This window comes from Hyperolius riggenbachi, chromosome 1 (genome assembly GCF_040937935.1).
Source record: "Hyperolius riggenbachi isolate aHypRig1 chromosome 1, aHypRig1.pri, whole genome shotgun sequence".
Classification (NCBI taxonomy): Eukaryota; Metazoa; Chordata; class Amphibia; order Anura; family Hyperoliidae; genus Hyperolius; species Hyperolius riggenbachi.
The window spans coordinates 461,629,669-461,648,688 of record NC_090646.1 but is presented as its reverse complement, the minus strand read 5'-3'; the positions used below and the strand labels follow the sequence as shown (position 1 = coordinate 461,648,688).

At 45.8% G+C, this 19,020-nt stretch overlaps 1 protein-coding gene across 2 annotated transcripts in view; it reads left to right on the top strand.

Moving 5' to 3' along the window:
- The first annotated feature begins 9,866 nt into the window (after positions 1-9,866).
- Positions 9,867-19,020, top strand: part of ANKRD13A (ankyrin repeat domain 13A) — a 69,087-nt gene continuing 59,933 nt past the window's right edge. The window contains exons 1-2 of one of the 2 annotated variants that reach the window (XM_068239187.1): positions 9,867-10,057; positions 10,433-10,669. In XM_068239187.1, the coding sequence (XP_068095288.1) occupies positions 10,574-10,669 (96 nt within the window). In that variant the 5' untranslated portion in view covers positions 9,867-10,057; positions 10,433-10,573. Of the gene's footprint in view, positions 10,058-10,276; positions 10,670-19,020 lie in introns of those variants that run through there. The other variant, XM_068239194.1, reaches the window with a different exon arrangement.

Sequence of the window (19,020 nt, the reverse complement as noted above, 5' to 3'; positions counted from 1 at the left end):
TCAAAAGGAACTGGAATTAGCATTGGCTTAACTGGTACGTTGAGGCTAATCAAATTTTGAAGCTACAGAAATTTACAAATAAGGTGACATTTTTATCCATTTGTAGTTTAGGTCAGTGATTCAGAAAAAAATAAATCTGTACGGCAGACTGCAGAGGCGTAACTAAACATCACTGGGCCCCCCCCCCCGCGAAACTTTGGATGCCCCCCCCCCCCCGCGAAACTTTGGATGTGGCCCCCCACTCCCCTCACTTTCTGCACAGGAAAACTGAGGACCAATGTGTTTTCCCCATGCAGACAAAAACACCTAACATCAGGCAATCTATGTTACCCCCAGATCTACTTACACAGGGCTTCCTCCAGCCCCTTGCAGCTGGGTCCCTTGTTGCAGCTCTGCTCCCAGTACATACATACACACACACACTGCTGTATTATTTTACTACATGAGAGCACATGCTATATGGAGAAACAACAATGACGTGCTGAACATAGTATATAGTATTCATTCACTGTAACTTTGGCAAAACATTCAGAATGTCACTGATTGAAACTGTTATTACGGGATCTTGGAAGTCATTGAGACAACAAGCTCTCAATGAAGCAGCAACAGTAAAGGGGCCCATACACTCAGCCGATTTTCTGGCCGACCGATCGATCCATCGATCGTTTGCAAATCGGTTGGCCAATCGACCGATCGATGGCCGATTTTGATCGATTTCGATGGATTTCCATCGACCCTGGCAGGATGGAAAATTTAGGTCGATCTGATGAGATTGCTTATCAGTTTGCATTGGCCTTAATGGAAATCTGATGGCAAAAAAATGCCATCAGATCGATTTTCAATAGATTTCAAACTGAAATCTATTGGAATTCTATCCTGGTAAAAAATGTTCTAAAAACGCATCAGATAGATCATCAGATGCATTTCTTATCTATCTGCTGCCAATCTGACGAGTGTATGGGCACCTTAAGACATCAATATCCACTCCATTGTATTGTAAAAGTAATTAGAGGCCATAAGGTCATTAAGCTGTGTGTGTGATAAGAATCTAGGAATCCTATTGAAGTGATTGCTGAAAAGGGAAAGTATACAACATTTTGTCAAAATGTGACTCCTTTGTTTTTTAGGTTGTACATGGAGTCATCAGAACTTACCTGCAGTGTGAGACAGATGTTTTTTACGAACCCTAGGGAGCAGGGACAGTGTACAAATTCCTTATCTGTGTGGTGGACACATGCAGTCAATATAGCAATGATGCGAGAGCAGAATACGCTTTTTCTCTCCATGCCCTTAGCTGTCAGTCTCTCAAACTTTTCCCCCCACGGGCCCCCTGTGGCTTCTGGCCCCCCCTGCGGAGGCATCCCTTGCAGGGTCTATTGTTACGCCCCTGGCAGACAGACAAATCACATTTTCAGAAGAGATTTAGCAATGATACTGTCCATAGCCATCTCATTTCAGATTCCTTTTACCTTTCCTACCAGTTTTAAAAATGTTTTTTGTACTGACTCTGAGGTTGAGGAAGTAGACAAATTATGTCTGGCCTTATTTTATTCACAGTTAGCAGTGATGAGCAAAATGTTTGTTAAAGTGTTACCACGTCTGCTAGGCTAACAAAAGTTAGATACTTGCCTAGGTAGAGAGAAGCTTCTGGATAGGATGTGTCCTCCTCACCCCTACCATTGCCATGCAAGGACCCTCAGCACATATCCGATAACAGCTTGTCGGATATGTTATCGTGGCTATGCGCCTCTTCATGCACAAGTGCGGCCATATTGTGTCTGCACAAACACGGCTGTGCCTGCGCAGCATGCCGAAGCCACGTGTCCATAATGCTATGCCTTATGCTGGGGATACACGGTACGTTTCTGTACCGTGTATCGACCAGCTGATACGGCCAGCTGATAATATTCAGCTGGCCCGATCAAGCCTCTCGACCCCCACCTGCTCGATCCCCGCCGGTGGACAATGGCAGGGAATTGAGCGCTGATAAGGAAGCGCTGGCGAGGACGAGCTGCAATCGATCCGCGCGGACGAGCGGGGACGCGGCTGGGGTCGATCCGGCATTAGGCTACAACCCTTTATGCTGTTGAACACAGAAAAAAACTTCTGCCAAAATAAATGACCTTTACAGTTGAGGTATTAGTGCCATGCTAAAACCAGTAAATGTAATCAATATTAGGCCTGGAACCCACTAGGAGGCTTTTCTGAGCGCTATGTGATTTGAAAAGCTCTTGCTAATGTAATGCTATGGGTGTGATCCCACTTGAGCAATGTAATTTTATAAAAATTTCCCATAGCATTAAATTAGCAAGAGCTGTTTCAAATCACTAGCGCTTAGAAAAGGCTGCTAGTAGGTTTGAGCCCCTACATGTGCAGCCACAGGTACATGAAGAGAGAGTACAGACAGCATCAGCCAGTGGAGGGGGTTGGGCCTGGCCATATTCAGTAACCTATTTAGACCCATTTGAATGCCATTGCCACCATGCCTATTGGTAAATCCAGTCTCGGCAGGAAGGTTAGAATGATGATTTCATGAGGATATTAAAAGCTTTTTTAAGATAGCTTTAGGCTTTGTTCACATTATGCCAAATCATATAGCATCCATTATGATGGCTGTGGTGTCATCATTATATTGTCTGCTGCCACTGCGGTGCAGAGGCATTGCCATTCATCAAATGTCAACACTGGCCTAATGAGTTTAGCAGGACAGTTCCACTATGGACATGGAATGGGAAAATCACTGGGCCTTGAGCTCATCTGTTTGGAGTCCATCTGCTCTGGCACAAAGTATGGCAGCAGAAATAGTTACTTTTAGGCCAGTTTCACACAGTAGCTGAAGGTGTTGAAAACACAGCCTGCCAGTTGGCTTCTCCAATGCACAGCCCGGGCACGTGCGCTCAGCACCAGCAATGGAGCAGCATCCATTGCATTGAGTAATATCTGATCGAGCAGTACTCAGATGCGACATAACGTGGGTTATGCTGCCAGGTAACCGCATGAGCCAAAAGCTTACAAGCGTGGGGTTAGAAAAGCTGCCATTCAGCTGCATAAAAATGCAGTACGGATACACTTGTCTTCGGAACTACTCATTGTGGTGAGGAAGGCTGCACAAGTTGGGTCAAATACCTAGTCCAAGAAGAACGAGCGGCTTCCACCAGGTATGCGCATTAATGGGAACCTAAACTGAGGATATGGATTTTTCCTTTTAAAATAATACTAGTTGCCTGACTCTCCTGCTGTTCCTGTGTCTTTAATACTTTTAGCCACAGCCCTTCAACAAGCATGCAGATCAGGTGCTCTAACTGAAGTCAGACTGGATTAGCTGCATGCTTGTTTCAGGTGTGTGATTCAGCCACTACTGCAGTCAAAGAGATCAGCAGGACTGCCTGCCATGCAACTGGTATTGTTTAAAAGGAAACATCCATATCCCTCTCAATTTAGGTTCCCTTTAATGACAGAACTAGGAAGGCTCTAAGGTACCTAGAGCCTTTCCTCTACCAAATATGTATAAAACCTGGTCATTTTTTTAAAGGATACACGAAGTGACATGATGAGATAGACATGTGTATGTACAGTGCCTAGCACACAACACACTATGCTGTGTTCCTTTTTTTTCTTTCTCTGCCTGAAAGAGTTAAATATCAGATATGTAAGTGGCTGACTCAGTCCTGACTCAGACAGGAAGTGACTAGTGTGACCCTCACTGATAAGAAATTCCAACCATTAAAACACTTTTCTAGCAGAAAATGGCTTCTGAGAGCAAGAAAGAGATAAAAAAAAAAATGGTAATGTATTATCAGTGAGGGTCACACTGTAGTCACTTTCTGTCTGAGTTAGGAATGAGTTAGCCACTTACAGTGGAGGAAATAATTATTTGACCCCTCACTGATTTTGTAAGCTTGTCCAATGACAAAGAAATGACAAGTCTCAGAACAGTATCATTTCAATGGTAGGTTTATTTTAACAGTGGCAGATAGCACATCAAAAGGAAAATCGAAAAAATAACCTTAAATAAAAGATAGCAACTGATTTGCATTTCATTGAGTGAAATAAGTTTTTGAACCCTCTAACAATAAAAGACTTAATACTTAGTGGAAAAACCCTTGTTTGCAAGCACAGAGGTCAAACGTTTCTTGTAATTGATGACCAAGTTTGCACACATTTTAGGAGGAATGTTGGTCCACTCCTCTTTGCAGATCATCTCTAAATCCCTAAGGTTTCGAGGCTGTCTCTGTGCAACTCTGAGCTTGAGCTCCCTCCATAGGTTTTCTATTGGATTAAGGTCCGGAGACTGACTAGGCCACTCCATGACCTTAATGTGCTTCTTCTTGAGCCACTCCTTTGTTGCCTTTGCTGTATGTTTTGGGTCATTGTCGTGCTGGAACACCCATCCACGACCCATTTTCAGTTTCCTGGCAGAGGGAAGGAGGTTGTCGTTCAGGATTTCACGATACATGGCTCCGTCCATTTTCCGGTTAATGCGATTAAGTTGTCCTGTGCCCTTAGCAGAAAAACACCCCCAAAGCAAAATGTTTCCACCCCCATGCTTGACGGTGGGGACGGTGTTTTGGGGGTCATAGGCAACATTTTTCTTTCTCCAAACACAGCGAGTTGAGTTAATGCCAAAGAGCTCTATTTTGGTCTCATCAGACCACAGCACCTTCTCCCAGTCACTCACAGAATCATTCAGGTGTTAATTGGCAAACTTCAGACGGGCCTGCACATGTGCCTTCTTGAGCAGGGGGACCTTGCGAGCCCTGCAGGATTTTAATCCATTGCGGTGTAATGTGTTTCCAATGGTTTTCTTGGTGACTGTGGTCCCTGCTAATTTGAGGTCATTCACTAACTCCTCCCGTGTAGTTCTAGGATGCTTTTTCACCTTTCTCAGAACCATTGACACCCCACGAGGTGAGATCTTGAGTGGAGCCCCAGAGCGAGGTCGATTGATGGTCATTTTGTGCTCCTTCCATTTTCGAACAATCGCACCAACAGTTGTCACCTTCTCTCCCAGCTTCTTGCTAATGGTTTTGTGGCCCATTCCAGTCTTGTGCAGGTCTACAATTTTGTCTCTGACATCCTTGGACAGCTCTTTGGTCTTTCCCATGTTGGAGAGTTTGGAGTCTGCTTGATTGATTGATTCTGTGGACAGGTGTCTTTTATACAGGTGACTAGTTAAGACAGGTGTCCTTAATGAGGGTGACTAATTGAGTAGAAGTGTCTAACCACTCTGTGGGAGCCAGAACTCTTAATGGTTGGTAGGGGTTCAAAAACTTATTTCACTCAATGAAATGCAAATCAGTTGCTATATTTTATTTAAGGTTATTTTTTCGATTTTCCTTTTGATGTGCTATCTGCCACTGTTAAAATAAACCTACCATTGAAATGATACTGTTCTGAGACTTTTCATTTCTTTGTCATTGGACAAACTTACAAAATCAGTGAGGGGTCAAATAATTATTTCCTCCACTGTACATACCAGATATTTAACTCTTTCAGGCAGAGAAAGAAAAAAAGGAACACAGCATAGTGTGTTGTGTGCTAGGCACTGTACAAACACATGTCTATCTCATCATGTCACTTCGGGTATAGGAGAACTGTAGAGAGAGAGGTGTATGGAGGCTGCCATATTTAATTCCATTTAAGCTATACCAGTTACCGGGCTATCCTGCTGATAGTCTGCCTCTAATACTTTCAGCCATAGACCCTGAACAAGCATGCAGCAGATCAGGTTTTTCTGACAATTTTGACAGATATGACAAGATTAGCTGCATGCTTGTTTCTGGTGTGATTCAGCCACTACTTCAGCCGAATAGATCAGCAGGGCTGCCAGGCAACTGGTATTGCTTAAAATGAAATAAATATGGCAGCCTCCACAGTGGCGTCTCTAGGGGCGGGCGCAGGGGGCGGGGCGCTCCGGAAGTCATCATGGGAAGGGGGTGACACCAGTGTTGCCAACTTAGCTACTTTGTCGCTATATTTAGCGACTTTTGACACCCCCCTAGCGACAGTTTTTTAAAAAAGCTACTAGCTACAAATCTGGCGACTTTTTATCTCCTGCTGGTGGAGACTAAGTTGCCAGGGACGTCACTCACAGTAGCCCCTTCCTGCTTCCATTGCAGGCGCTCTTGCAAGCTGCTGGTGTGAGCGGGGCGGTGAGTGACGTCAGGTGTGGGATCATGATGTGTGGGGTGGAGCTGTAAGAGGTGCTGATCGGCGCTGCTGCTAGAGTAAGAGAGAGACGGGGGTGGAGCCGCTATGCAAAATACGCAATGACGTCATCTAGGGCGGGCTTTGGGGCGGAGCTGTTATGCATATTACATGATGACGTCATCCAGCGACTTCTAGCGACTTCTAGGACAGCCAACAGCTACTTTCCTTACTGAGGAGTTGGCAACACTGGGTGACACACGGGCAGAAGTCCAGGGATAGCAGGGCAATGTAGTGAGGACGCAGGGAGGGGGGCCCGACTTCATTCCTCATTCCCTCACCATTCATTCTCCTCTGTGTCTCCATTTGCAGAGTGCAGCGTGTGGTTTATATAATATATAGTTTCTATCACCTGCTTCGTTCCTCCTGATGTTCCCTCGCTGTAGAATCAGCGCAGGCAGAATTGATGGTACACGTCCATCCACCAGCCCGCCGCTCTCACCACTTCCTGTTCTCTGCAAGTTGCGTGATTACATGGGACATGCAGGGAGAGAAGGCAGAGGGTGGCCGGCTGGTGGATGGACAGGGTACCATCATTTCTGCCTGCGCTGCGGTCAAAATGGAGGGAACATCAGGAGGAGTGGAGCGGGTGATTGAGCCTATATATCATATATAGCAGCCTCGCTGCAGGGAGCTGGAGGATCGGATGTCAGGTACTGTTAGCTGCAGCCCGACTATCCCTTCAACTTTTTTTTGCTCCCCCATCCTGACTTCTCTACCCTGACTGACCTTTTCCTCACCCTCAGCAGGCTGCAGCCTGTCACCTCCACTCTCTCCCCTCACCTTCAGCATGTTGCTGTAATTTTCTTATCCACTCTCCCCTCCTCTACTACCACCTCTCTCTGCCACCCTCTACTCCCCTACTGTCACCCTTCCCTGCTCCCACCTCTCTGCCACCCTTTCCTTGCCTGCTGACCCATTCTCTGGCACCTGTCACCTTTCTGCCATCCTCCCCTCGCGGGCCCCTCTCTGCCACCCATTTACCACCCTCCCCTGCTGTCACCTCTCTGCCACCCTTCCCCTGCTGACCCCTCTCTGTCACCCTCCCCTCCTGTCACCTCTATACCACCCTCCCCGCTTCTGCTCTCCCCTCTCTACCACCCTCCCTTCGCCTGCTGACCCCTCACTGCCACCCTCCCCTCCTGTCACCCCTTTACCAGCCTCCTATCTCCTCTCTGCCACCCCCTCCCCTCCTTTCACCTAGCTGCCATCCTCCCCTTCTGTTACCTCTCTGCCACCTTGCCCTCCTGTCACCTATCTGCTACCCTCTACTTCCCTTCTGTCACCTCTCTGCTGACGGGTGTTAATTGGGCATGCTAACTGTACATAGTCATGTCACTGACTGTCCTCAGAGGAGCTCACAATCTAATCCCACCATAGTCATAGTCTAATGTTCTACCATATTTTTATTATGTATTTATATATAACACTGACATCTTCGGCAGCACATTACAGAATACATAGTCATGTCACTGACTGTCCTCAGAGGTGCTCGCAATCTAATCCCACCATATTTTAATGTCCTACCATATTATTATGTATTTCTATAGCACTGCTATCTTCTGCAGTAATGTACAGAGTACATAGTCATGTCACGGATTGTCCTCAGAGGAGCTCATAATCTAATCCTTCCATAATCATAGTCTAATGTCTCTTCCTTATTATTGTGTATTTATATAGCACTGACATCTTCTACAGCACTTTACAGAGTACAAAGTCATGTCACTGACAGTCTTCAGAGGAGCTCACAATCTAATCCTGCCATAGTCATAGTCTAATGTCCTACCATATTATTATTATGTATTTATATAGCACTGACATCTTCTGCAGCACATTACAGAGTGCATAGTCATGACACTGACTGACCTCAGAGGAGCTCACAATCTAATCCTACCATAGTCATAGTCTAATGTCATACCATATTATTATGTATTTATATAGCACTGACATCTTCTGCAGCACTTTACAGAGTACATAGTCATGTCACTGACTGTCCTCAGAGGAGCTCACAATCTAATCCTACCATAGTAATGGTCTAATGTCCTACCATATTGTTATCTATTCTCCACAGCGCTTTGCATAGTACATATACATTTCCCTCAGAGTAGGCCACAATCGAATCCCTACTATAGTCATGTTGGACAGTGGCAGCGGTTAAACTCACTCCTTTCCTTTTTTTGGGGGGGGGGGGTGCTATCTGTGTAATCAGCACCGGGTGTCAAACACCCTAGGTACGCCACTGAGCCTCCTTATACAGGGTCCCCAACCGCCCCGGATTTGGCGGGATGGTCACGGGTTGGGTGAGGGGTCCCGCTATCCCGGGATACCCCCCCCTTGTGTCCCGGCAGGCAGAGGAGAGGAAAAATAAGATGGAGGCACCAGCCGCTGAACTGCTCTGTACTAATGCAGCGGGGAGCAGAGCCGACATCACTCCTTCCTCCCTCTCCATCATGGCCCCCCTCGTGGGTCCCCATGAAATGACCTGGAGAGATCGTGCGCAGCGGGTCACAGTTTACATTACCGTTCTGTGACCGGCTTCCCACTTCCTGTTTCTGATGACGCGAAACAGGAAGCCGGCCGCCCGAACGGTATGTAAACTAAACACCCGCTGCGCACGATCTCTCTCTGCCTTTCATAGGGGACTCACGAGGGGGGCCATGATGTAGAGGGAGGGAGGAAGGAATGATGTCGGCTCTGCTCCCCGCCGCATTAGTACACTTTTGCGGCTGGTGCCTGCCTTGATCTTTTTTTTCCCTCTTCTGCCCCCTGATACCCACCCACCCAAAGTGGCACCCTCTTACCCATCCACATTGGACTTTACTGTCTCAATGGTGTCTCCTCTGTCACCTGCATAGCTCCCAACTGTCCTTCTTTTGAAGGGACAGTCCCTGCTTGGGAACCCTGTCCCCCTGTCCCTCTTTCTCCCTCATTTATGCCCCATTCACAACTCATGCACAGATTCATGTATATTTGTATTTTTATACTGATAAATGAGTTAAGTTGACGCTAAACTTTATTCCCATCCTTTAAATTGATATATTTCTTATTTTCAAATATTAATATGAAGGAAAATGAACCAGGATAGAAAAGGCCAGTGTGGTTTGAATTATAAAACAACATATTTGTCTTATGAAATCTTTATAGTATGCGTGATTAGGGGTGTGTCAGGGGTGTGGTTTAAGTGTCCCTATTTCTGATCTCAAAATGTTGAGAGGTATGCATATACCTCTCACTACAGTTTTCCTTTAAACTTCAGATTAGCTTTAACCACCTTCTGGACTGTACATGACAGCAACATATGAAAAAAGTAATTTATAGCACATTTTACTCAGGGAGTAATATAGATTTATATGTATTTTATATTTTACAATTTTTCACAGCAGTTGTCCTTTAATTGAACAAATAATTAAAACTGGTTGTGTACCATATATGGTACATCTCCACCATTGCTCTAGTATCTTAAGCACTGCCATATTGGTACTCCCTATCATAAGTACAGTAATAGCTTCAGCTCCACAAAGAACACAACAGAACTGAAAGGTCTCCTAGCAAATCAACGCTTGCTGCTTCGCAGAAAGGGCTTGGTGGCGAATATTCCATCTACCACCTTAAGCCACGCCCCTCACTCGCAGAAGCAGCAGTAGCCGTTCGAACCAGAACGAGGCGCGGAACGCAGACCTTGAAACGCAAAAGGGGATTTCCAGCTTCCGCATGAGGTCCTTCCAGGCTGCCTGAACTAATGCCGCTGTAAGTACGGCGATGGCCCGGGCATGCTGTAGTCAGCAACAGCACATTCCCAGCGTGTGAGGGAGGACATTGCGCACCTTGGCATGGATTATCCCAGTGTAAGGTAAGTGTCTGGGCATGAAGGACACGCCTATAACATTCTAGAACCAGCACCTCCGTGTAATTATGTGTAGTGGTATCATCCCAAAATATTCTGCTGTGATTGACGTTTCCTAGATTGTTTGACAAAATGGCAGCTCCTCCCCTCCCTGTGACAATGGCTGCGTCCGTCTCCTGGTTTGCACCATCTGCAGCACCTCCCAGGGGGGCGTGTGAGCCGCTGCGCTGCAGCTGTGCGGTGTGCTGTGGAGGATGAGTGCCGGTGTGGGGTGTGGTGCACTCGTATGGTATATGTGCTGTGCCGCTGCCGAGGCTTACAGCGCCTGCGCCACCTCCCCCATCTCGCCACTGATGGCCGTGTGTCCTGTCACCCCTACAGCTGTCACTGGTGAGCCGGCCGCCGCTTCCCTGTTGTGAAAAGTTGTATTGGAGAGTCCGGTATCCCCGGGGCGGCCCGAGCCGGGGGTGTGATCTGCGGGGACACAGCGACACAGGCCTGAGCCATCAGCCAAGCCTGAGGATGAGCACCGAAGGGGACTTCCAATCCAAGTATCCCCTGCATGCCCTGGTATGGAATAATGACTTCCGTGATCTGGAGAGAGAGCTGGAAGGCAAGGTAAGCAGCGCATCTGTAGCCTGGACTCTGCACTATCTTCTCTCTGTATATGGCTTTCCACAGATAGATGTGTTTCTGTTCAGGTGAGAGGCGTACATGGGTGATGCTACACCATTTCTGTATTCTCACCATTCTGTCTGCAGGGTTGGATTGTGCATTCTCAACTGGTGTTTCACAAGATAAGGTGGAGGGTTTTGGGGTGATACATAGACTTGTCCCTTCGTAAAACAAGACCACTGTGTGCATCATACCATGAGGTCACGCCAGATCATTTCTTATTTGAGTTTTATTCTGTTGTATCTGTATGCCATTTATTATGTTCTCTAACCACTGAGTTAATATATTAATTTAACAAACAGGGCTGTATGAGGTAAAACAGGCACTCTGCACCCCTTCTATTTAGCAAATCCATCCATGTAATCAGCTGTTGTGAGGATGTTTACTAAATATCATCACATCATTGTGTGCTGAGCTTTGATGGACAATATCCATAAAAACACCATGATTTCAGACTCCTTTTCCTTTTGAAAACTACATCCATTTTGTTGCAGCGCAACAGACAATATCGTGATGCAATTATATTTCAATGGGGTCTTTCACACTGGTAGGTATGTGGTACAATGATCCTCAATGGAACGTGCTTTACCGGGCAATGTGTGTGGTTTGAGTTGCAGTCCAAGCATAAGTCTATGGCCTGCATGTTGCACTATATGAATCATATCACATTGAAAACCTGTGATGCAACAGATCCAATTTCTGTGCATGCACACCGCAACGGATCTAGTGTGAAATTAGCCTGCGGTTTCCTTAAGATATTTATGATGGCATTCCAGCAATGAGAAGATGAATTAAGTTGCCCATACATCACTCGATAGTGCTTCTTGATCAACCTTTCAACTTGATAATTTTATTAAATCAGTGCTGCAATATGGCCATCGGATCAAACTTGATTTCCAGCCGAAATCGGTGGAAAGGTTTCATTTGGATATGCTGGAAAGGGTACTTATCCGTTAGCCGGGCGCATCCGGCAGGTGGCGCTAATTACTATTCCCCTTCCAGGCTGACATGGATAGTAGGGAAAGATGTAACTCTAGTGGAGTTTTGTCGCCACCTAGAGGATGCGCCCGGCTAACGGATAAGTACCCTGGAAAGTCTTGGTCACAAGGGCCCGATCAGCTGCCCAGCAGTAACAGCATTTGGTATCACTATGTTCAATGGACCCCTGGCCAGTGTCCCGCCCACATGCAGAGTTTTTAAAGGGAACCAGAGGTGAGAGTGTTCTGAAGGCTGCCATATTTATTTCCTTTTAAAGTGAACTTTCAGACTAAAAATCTACTTGGTAGCACTGAAAAGGCTTGGTGTTTCTTTAACAGTTTCACAACATCAGAACTTTGTTTTTCTTATCCAAGCCTCATTCAGAACTGCCCGGGCATTTTTCCTCTGATGCTGTACAAAGCATGATGGGATTTCTGATGATGATGATCTCCTTCTGCTGTTTTGGTGCAAATTTGTTTTTTAAAAGATTGAATTGGAGATTTGAAGCCTAGCGCGCACAGCTGGGAGGGGTGATCAGACACAGGACAGTTGGCACATGCTCCCCGTCACCTCCTTTCAACCAAAAAGATGGCTGCCCCCATGAAATCACAAACCTTTGCCTGTTCTTTTAAAACAGGATGGGTAAGAGATTATATTACCTAACTAATGTAACTTAATGACAGTATGTTTGTTAAGGCTGAAGTTCCCCTTTAAGCAATACCAGTTGCCGGGCTATCCTGCTTATCCTCTGCCTTTAATACTTTTAGCCATAGACCCTGAACAAGCATGCAGCAGATCAGGTGTTTCTGACATTATTGTCAGATCTGGCAAGATTAGCTGCATGCTTGTTTCTGGTGTGATTCAGACACTAAAGCAGCCAAGTTGATTAGCAGGGCTGCCAGGCAACTGGTATTGGTTAAAAGGAAATAAATATGGCAGACTACATATCCCTCTCACTTCAGTTATCATTTAAAGAGACTCTGAAGTCTCTTTAAAATTCCACTTTTTATTTCAAAAATGTGTTAAAATCATTCCCCTAACTAAAACACCGCATCCCTGCAGCTGGAATCTAACTAAATCCCCCCAAACTCCCCGGGGGGCAATCCAGGCAGCGCTTCCGAGTGAGACAGGGCTTTCAGCGGCAGCTCTGCCTCTCCATGCATCTGTCAGCCCGGATTGCCGACTCTCCCCCGCCCCTCTGTCTTCCTTCACTGAGAGGGGTGGGGAGAGGCGGAGATACTCGCTAATAGATGCGTGTAGAGGCAGAGCTGCCGCTAAAAGCTCTGCCTCACACGGAAGCGCAAAGGGCAGCAAAATTCATGACCAAGAAAGTTGTAAATTTTGCGAGAGGATTTTGGGGGGATTTAGTTAGTGTCCATCCGCGGGGATGCAGCGTTTTAGTTGGGGGAATGATGTTCAACACATTTTTGAAATAAAAACCTGAATTTTTAAGAGACTTCAGAGTCTCACCTATCCGGCGGTGTGACTCCTAGCCTCCTCTGGTTGCCACCATCTCCATGAGTTCTGGACGATTTATGATGTAATGTGCTGAGACACTTGGCATTGGTGCTCTCGGTGATGCTGAACACCAGAGTAGGCCAGGAGTTAGACAGGTGAGACTTTAAAACACTGGGTTTGTGCTATGGGGCTACACTTTACACTTGTGGGCAACTCTAGGGCCTGATTGCACTTGTACCGGTGTTTTGCTGAAGAATGCCTCTTATTGAGGCATGCTGCTCAGTAGAGTCCTTCTCATATCCCTCTGCCAACTTGTCAATATTTATCCCATAGGGCAGGGGTCTCAAACTCCATTTACCTGGGGGCCGCAGGAGGCAAAGTCAGGATGAAGCTTGGCCGCATAAGGGATTTCACAAAAAGTCAGTTTCAATTATTTCTTCTGAACATGAAGTGTCGTACCTTTATCGTTTGCTTCAGTGCTTCCATTACAAGTAATCCGCCGTGTCCCCGACGCAAAACGAGGGCTGCAGAGCCCCCAAATCGCCCGGGGGGCAATCCGCCGGCATTTCCTGGAAGGGGCAGAGCTTTCAGCTTCAGCTCTGCCCCTCCTGACGTCAATCGCGGCGGATCGCCGCCTCTGCCCGCCCCTCTCACTTTTCCTTCAGAGAGAGGGACTGGGAGAGGTGGCGATCCGTGCAGCGATTGACGTCAGGAGGGGCAGAGCTACAGCTGGAAGCTCTGCCCCTCAGCGCAGTCGTGGATGTTTGCCCGGGAGATTTGGGGCCTCGTTTAGCGGCGGGGATGCGGCGGATTACTTGGGAGCACTGAAGCGAACTATAAGGTAAAATAGTTCGCTTCCGTGTCTCTTTTGCGTTTGCTGGCGAGGGCCACAAAATATTGTACCGAGGGCCGCGAGTTTGAGACCCCTGCCATAGGGACATGTTAGTGTTAGGAGTATGGAGGGTTAGTTTTCGGAATGGAAAAGGGGGGAAAGTGAGGTTAGCTCAGGCAGAGTCTGGGGGTAAATTGGTGTTAGTGAGACCACTAGACTATTGCTTACTTCATCTAACTAGTACACGTGTCAAACTCAAGGCCCCGTGGGCCGAATGCAGCCCTCCTTGCCATTTTTGTGTCCCTCAAGAGCTTCATATGGGCAGCATTATAAGCAGTAAAAAAAAATTAAAAAATTGTACACTGCCTTTCTGTTCAGAGTATCGAAGTGTTTCTAGTTGAAACATATTGTCAGTTTGAGCCCGGGGCAGCAACAACCATGGAAGCACACGCACACAGCAGTATTGGTTGAGTACTGCTTTTTGCTGCTGCAGGAGGATTCAGAAGTCTCTGGGAGCCTGAGTGCTCCCAAAGACAGGTGACTCTGTACTGCGCCTGAGCAAGCACATTCTTTTGTGCATGTGCAGTACAGAGCCACCTGTCTTTGGGAGCACTCTGCCAAAGCCTCCTCCAGCGGGGGATTCAAATGGGGGGGAAGCTAGCGCAGCAGCGAGAGGCGCTGGAAAACAATAGAACCCTGAACATTTCCTCTCCTATCTGTTTGAATTATTATTTTTATGATAACACAGGTTCCTATTGACTTTATGTGAGGATGAAATTTTAAATGAGATGGCTGTAATCATGGCAGAGTGAGGTTTACATACCCATGCGGCCGTCTGATCTGAACTTTCCCACTGTGCTACTCTTCAGAAGTTAGGATCCTGGTCCTTCTAATGTCACTGTAGTTACACCACTTTATTTGAGACTATTTGATAAATGTTAAATCTTCATAAACAATTTGGCTCGTGGCTTAGACTATATTTTACATTTTGGCCCCTTATGTGATTTGAGTTTGTCTCCCATGATCTTGTAGTACAACCCGATAAGTATAGACCGGGTAGTACAACTTGACAAAGAAGGGACCCTACACATCATCGGCGTGCATCTCCAAGACACGGCACAGCTATGTAGATTTGCATGCGTTTTTGCTAAAAAATTGCTGCCGATCATCCGTGTTTTTGTTTCTTTCTCCCACTTGACTATTGCAGTGAAAAATAAGTACCCAAAACTGAATCAGGGAATTCCCTGAAATTCTAAATTGTTTACTGAATTAATGACAATCTGGCAGAGAACTGTACAATTGCAGTACTTGTATAACACTGCTCGTTATTGATGTATCCTCAGCTGTAAACACTGGCTGTGCATTTCACAGTTCAGTACGCTTCCTCAGTCACTGCAAGAGGTGACGTAGTATTGGTTGCTAGAAAATAAGTATAGTGCCATGTGTCGCTATGAATGACCTAGCTCTTGGGCCTTCATACAAAATGGATCAATCAGTCACCCATGTAAAATACTGGAACTCAAAGGGGTGAGGAGGAGGGTAAGACTGGAAGGAGAGGTAGGAGGTATAGAAAAGGGCAAGGTGGGGAAAGGGACCCATGGCAAGGAAACCTGTGAGGAACTGTAGAGAAAATGACAATGAATAAAATAGCTTATTTTTTACAGTATTCGTTTATAAATTATTTAGTCAGTGTTTGCCCATTGTTAAACTCTTTCCTCTCCCTGATTTACATTCTGACATTTATCAATGGTGGTGACATATTTAGTTCTGCCAGATGATCTGTATGGAATGTTCATTTCTGAGAGTTCTATGCACAGAGGGAGATATTGCTTGCTTGGCAGTTAGAAAAAGCTGTTATTTCCTACAGTGCAATGAGGTTCACAGACAGCAAACTGTCAGGACCATGGTCATGACCTCACACCATGGGGGAGGGGTTTCACCACAATATCAGCCATACAGATGTCCCTGATCTATTTAAGAAAAGGTATAGATTTTCTTGTGGGATAGTGAGTATCAGCTACTGATTGAGATGAAGTTCAGTCCTGTGTTAAAGTTCCTCTTTAACTTCCCTGGTGGTATGGACAAGCCTGACTTGTCCAGGGAAAAATAGCTGAAACCAGTATAGACGAGTCAGGCTCAATTTTTTTAAAGGAGTTGTCAGGGCAAATATAGTAAAATGAGTGGTACTTACCGGAGGCTTCCTCCTGCCCCAAGCTCCCAGGACCTCCCTCGCCACAGCTCTCCCCGCAGCCTGTCGCCAGAGCTACGACCCGGTCCTCGGCGATGTCAGAGCGACCTGGAGGTCGCTCTGTACTGCGCCTGCACGATCGGCGCTGTCAATCACCGCCACGTGGGCCAGAGCGGACTGCGCAGGCGCCTTGGGGCTGGAGGAAGCCTCTGGTAAGTACCACTCATCTTACTATATTTGCCCTGACAACTCCTTTAAGGCTTTTTTTTGTTTGTTTTTTTGCATTCAGATGTTGACATTGCTCTGGAAACCTGCATGCAAAAATTTGCAGATGAACACCAATTTGGATGTGAAAAAACTTAGGGGTAAAAACACATTTTCTGCAAAACAAGCTGAAGAGGGGGGGAATTGTGGTCTGGCAGGGAAAATTAAATATAATTTTTGACATGATTCTGTTTTTTTGAGCATTATAAATTTCAAACTACCCTTGCTTGATGCATTTTAATAAGTTCAAAGGCAAAAATGTCATGTAAATTAATGAAACCACTTTTTGCATAGAAATCCAACAGAAATGTAATGCCAGGGTGGTTTAAGTACCACTCCAGCAAAAAAAGTAAGCAGTTCAAATCAAACAGAACTGACAGGTTTTGGACTAGTCCCATCCCCTCATTGGGGATTCTCAGGGTTTTAGGGCCTACAAGCAGATTAGATGCAGAACAATTGACTCCAATGAATGCCTATGGGCCTGTTTCCACTAAACTCAATTTTTTTTGATGCAGATTTTCTCATAGGCATTCATTGGAGTCAGTTTTTCTGCATCCATTCTGCTTCCAATCTGCGTGTAGTGGAAACAGGCCCTTAGTTTTCAAAAGCATTTCCTGAACGGCAGTTGCTAATTCTGCCAATATAGTGTGCAATTGAGGAGGGAGGCTGGCTGATATCTTACTATTTTAGCAGTTAAAGGAATCATCAGGCAGCCAGTCAGCGCTACACCTGCCTGCACGTACATATCAGAGCGGCAAACAAGCAAAGGGCCCCAACGTATCCTGCTATTTAGCGGTGGAAGCCTGCAGCGCTGCAGCAAATTTGAATATATTGGTGAGATCCTTCCTTATTTACTAAACTGTCTTGCCATGCAAGGGACATTATCTGAGCCTCAATATTTATCTTATACCTAAGGGTGGAATATATCCTTATCTACGAAGTGGACACTGGCTTAATGTCCCAAAGTTATTTGAGGATCAGATCAAACTAAATATTTTGATTATTGCTCTGTATAGGCTGTGGACAGTATTTAGTATTTAAAGCGCTGCAGTACCATCTAGGCTGAATGGGGGAGTGTATGTGAGGTGATTGAGCGGACATTATGAGAGTTCTGGCCGCCCAGAAATGAGTATACGTGAACGTGGTGGGAGCGCGCGCAAAGCCTGACCACACATACACAGTGGGCCCCAGACCTGAGGAATTTCCAGGAGCCAATTGTGAGCGAACAGGGATCCATAAGAGGACGGTGTGGGAGCGATCAGGCCAGAGGGGGCTGTAGGAAGCCCCAGGTATGTATGTTTTTATGCTGTGGCCCCATCTCAGGTTCCCTTTTAACTGCTCTTGAAAGGTCTAACTGCCAAAATAGTATGATGCCAGATAATTTAAAATGTATCTGAGGCGTAAGACATTACAATACTTAAGTAGGAAGCTTCTGGATCCTGTTGAGGCCTCACACGTCATTCTCCAGTCACCTGATGCGGAGCGTGGAACACCTGAAGATTCATAACAAGGACTTGTCTGTAATCACATCAGGGCTGCGTTCCTCTTCAGATGGGAGCACGGTCGTGCCTGTGCAGTAAGCCAGAGCCGCTCGTGCACTGCTATGCTACTGCGCAGGCACAGCCGTACTTGCACGAGTATATAAGAGGGGACCAGAGGACAGCATGGAAAGCCTCTGGGGAATTCAGACGCTTCCCCCTCCTTAGGTATTTGCTTTTCCCTTTTTTTTTTTTTATACTTATTTACACCTTGGGTTCTCTGCTGCACTTATATTTGACATTCTATTTTGTGGTGGTAAGTCATGCTACCTTTCCCAACAAAGCAATATCCAGTCTGGCCGATTTGCTTATGGTCCTTACCAAGTCAGGTAAAGAAGATGAGTTGCCTGTAGAGCACACATGTCAAACTGGCCCACAGAGCCAGCAGATTTGGCCCATCTTTGCATTATTCCATCCAGACCCACTCACATTTCTTTTATTTACGTTTGGAATGTGGGTATTCTCTTCACTGCATTGTTTATATTTTGTTTCCTTGTTATAGCAGTGCAGACTGCAGAGATCAGAAAACTCAATGATGCTACTGATGCTTGGCCTACTCATTTAATTGGTCTAAACTTGTACTGTGATTTCTTGTATTAGATTTCCTGAAATCTCCCTTTGTGCTTAGTGTTAAAGTAATATTCCCACTTAATGTAATCCTCTTACTATTAAATGGGTTTTAATAGTTCTGGATTACCTAACAGCTAAGCACCATAATCACTTTTGGACATAACTGGCAGAAGGATTTCTCTGAATCTCATGTTGCTGCCCAGTTAATGTTAACAATTTAGTTTGTTCCCCTTCCATAGCAAAAGTTTTTTTAATTTGTAATATATATCCGAGTACAGGGATGTGGAGTCGGTACAAAAATGATCCAACTTCGACTCCTCGGTTTATGAAACCTCTGACTCCAGGTACTTACAATTTTTCAGTGTTCTCGACTCCAACCCCACAGCACTGACAGAGTAGAGGTCAGCTGTATTTTGAGTACTTTCCGCATCTTTGAACTGGTGTTTTCTCAGATGGATGCTATCTA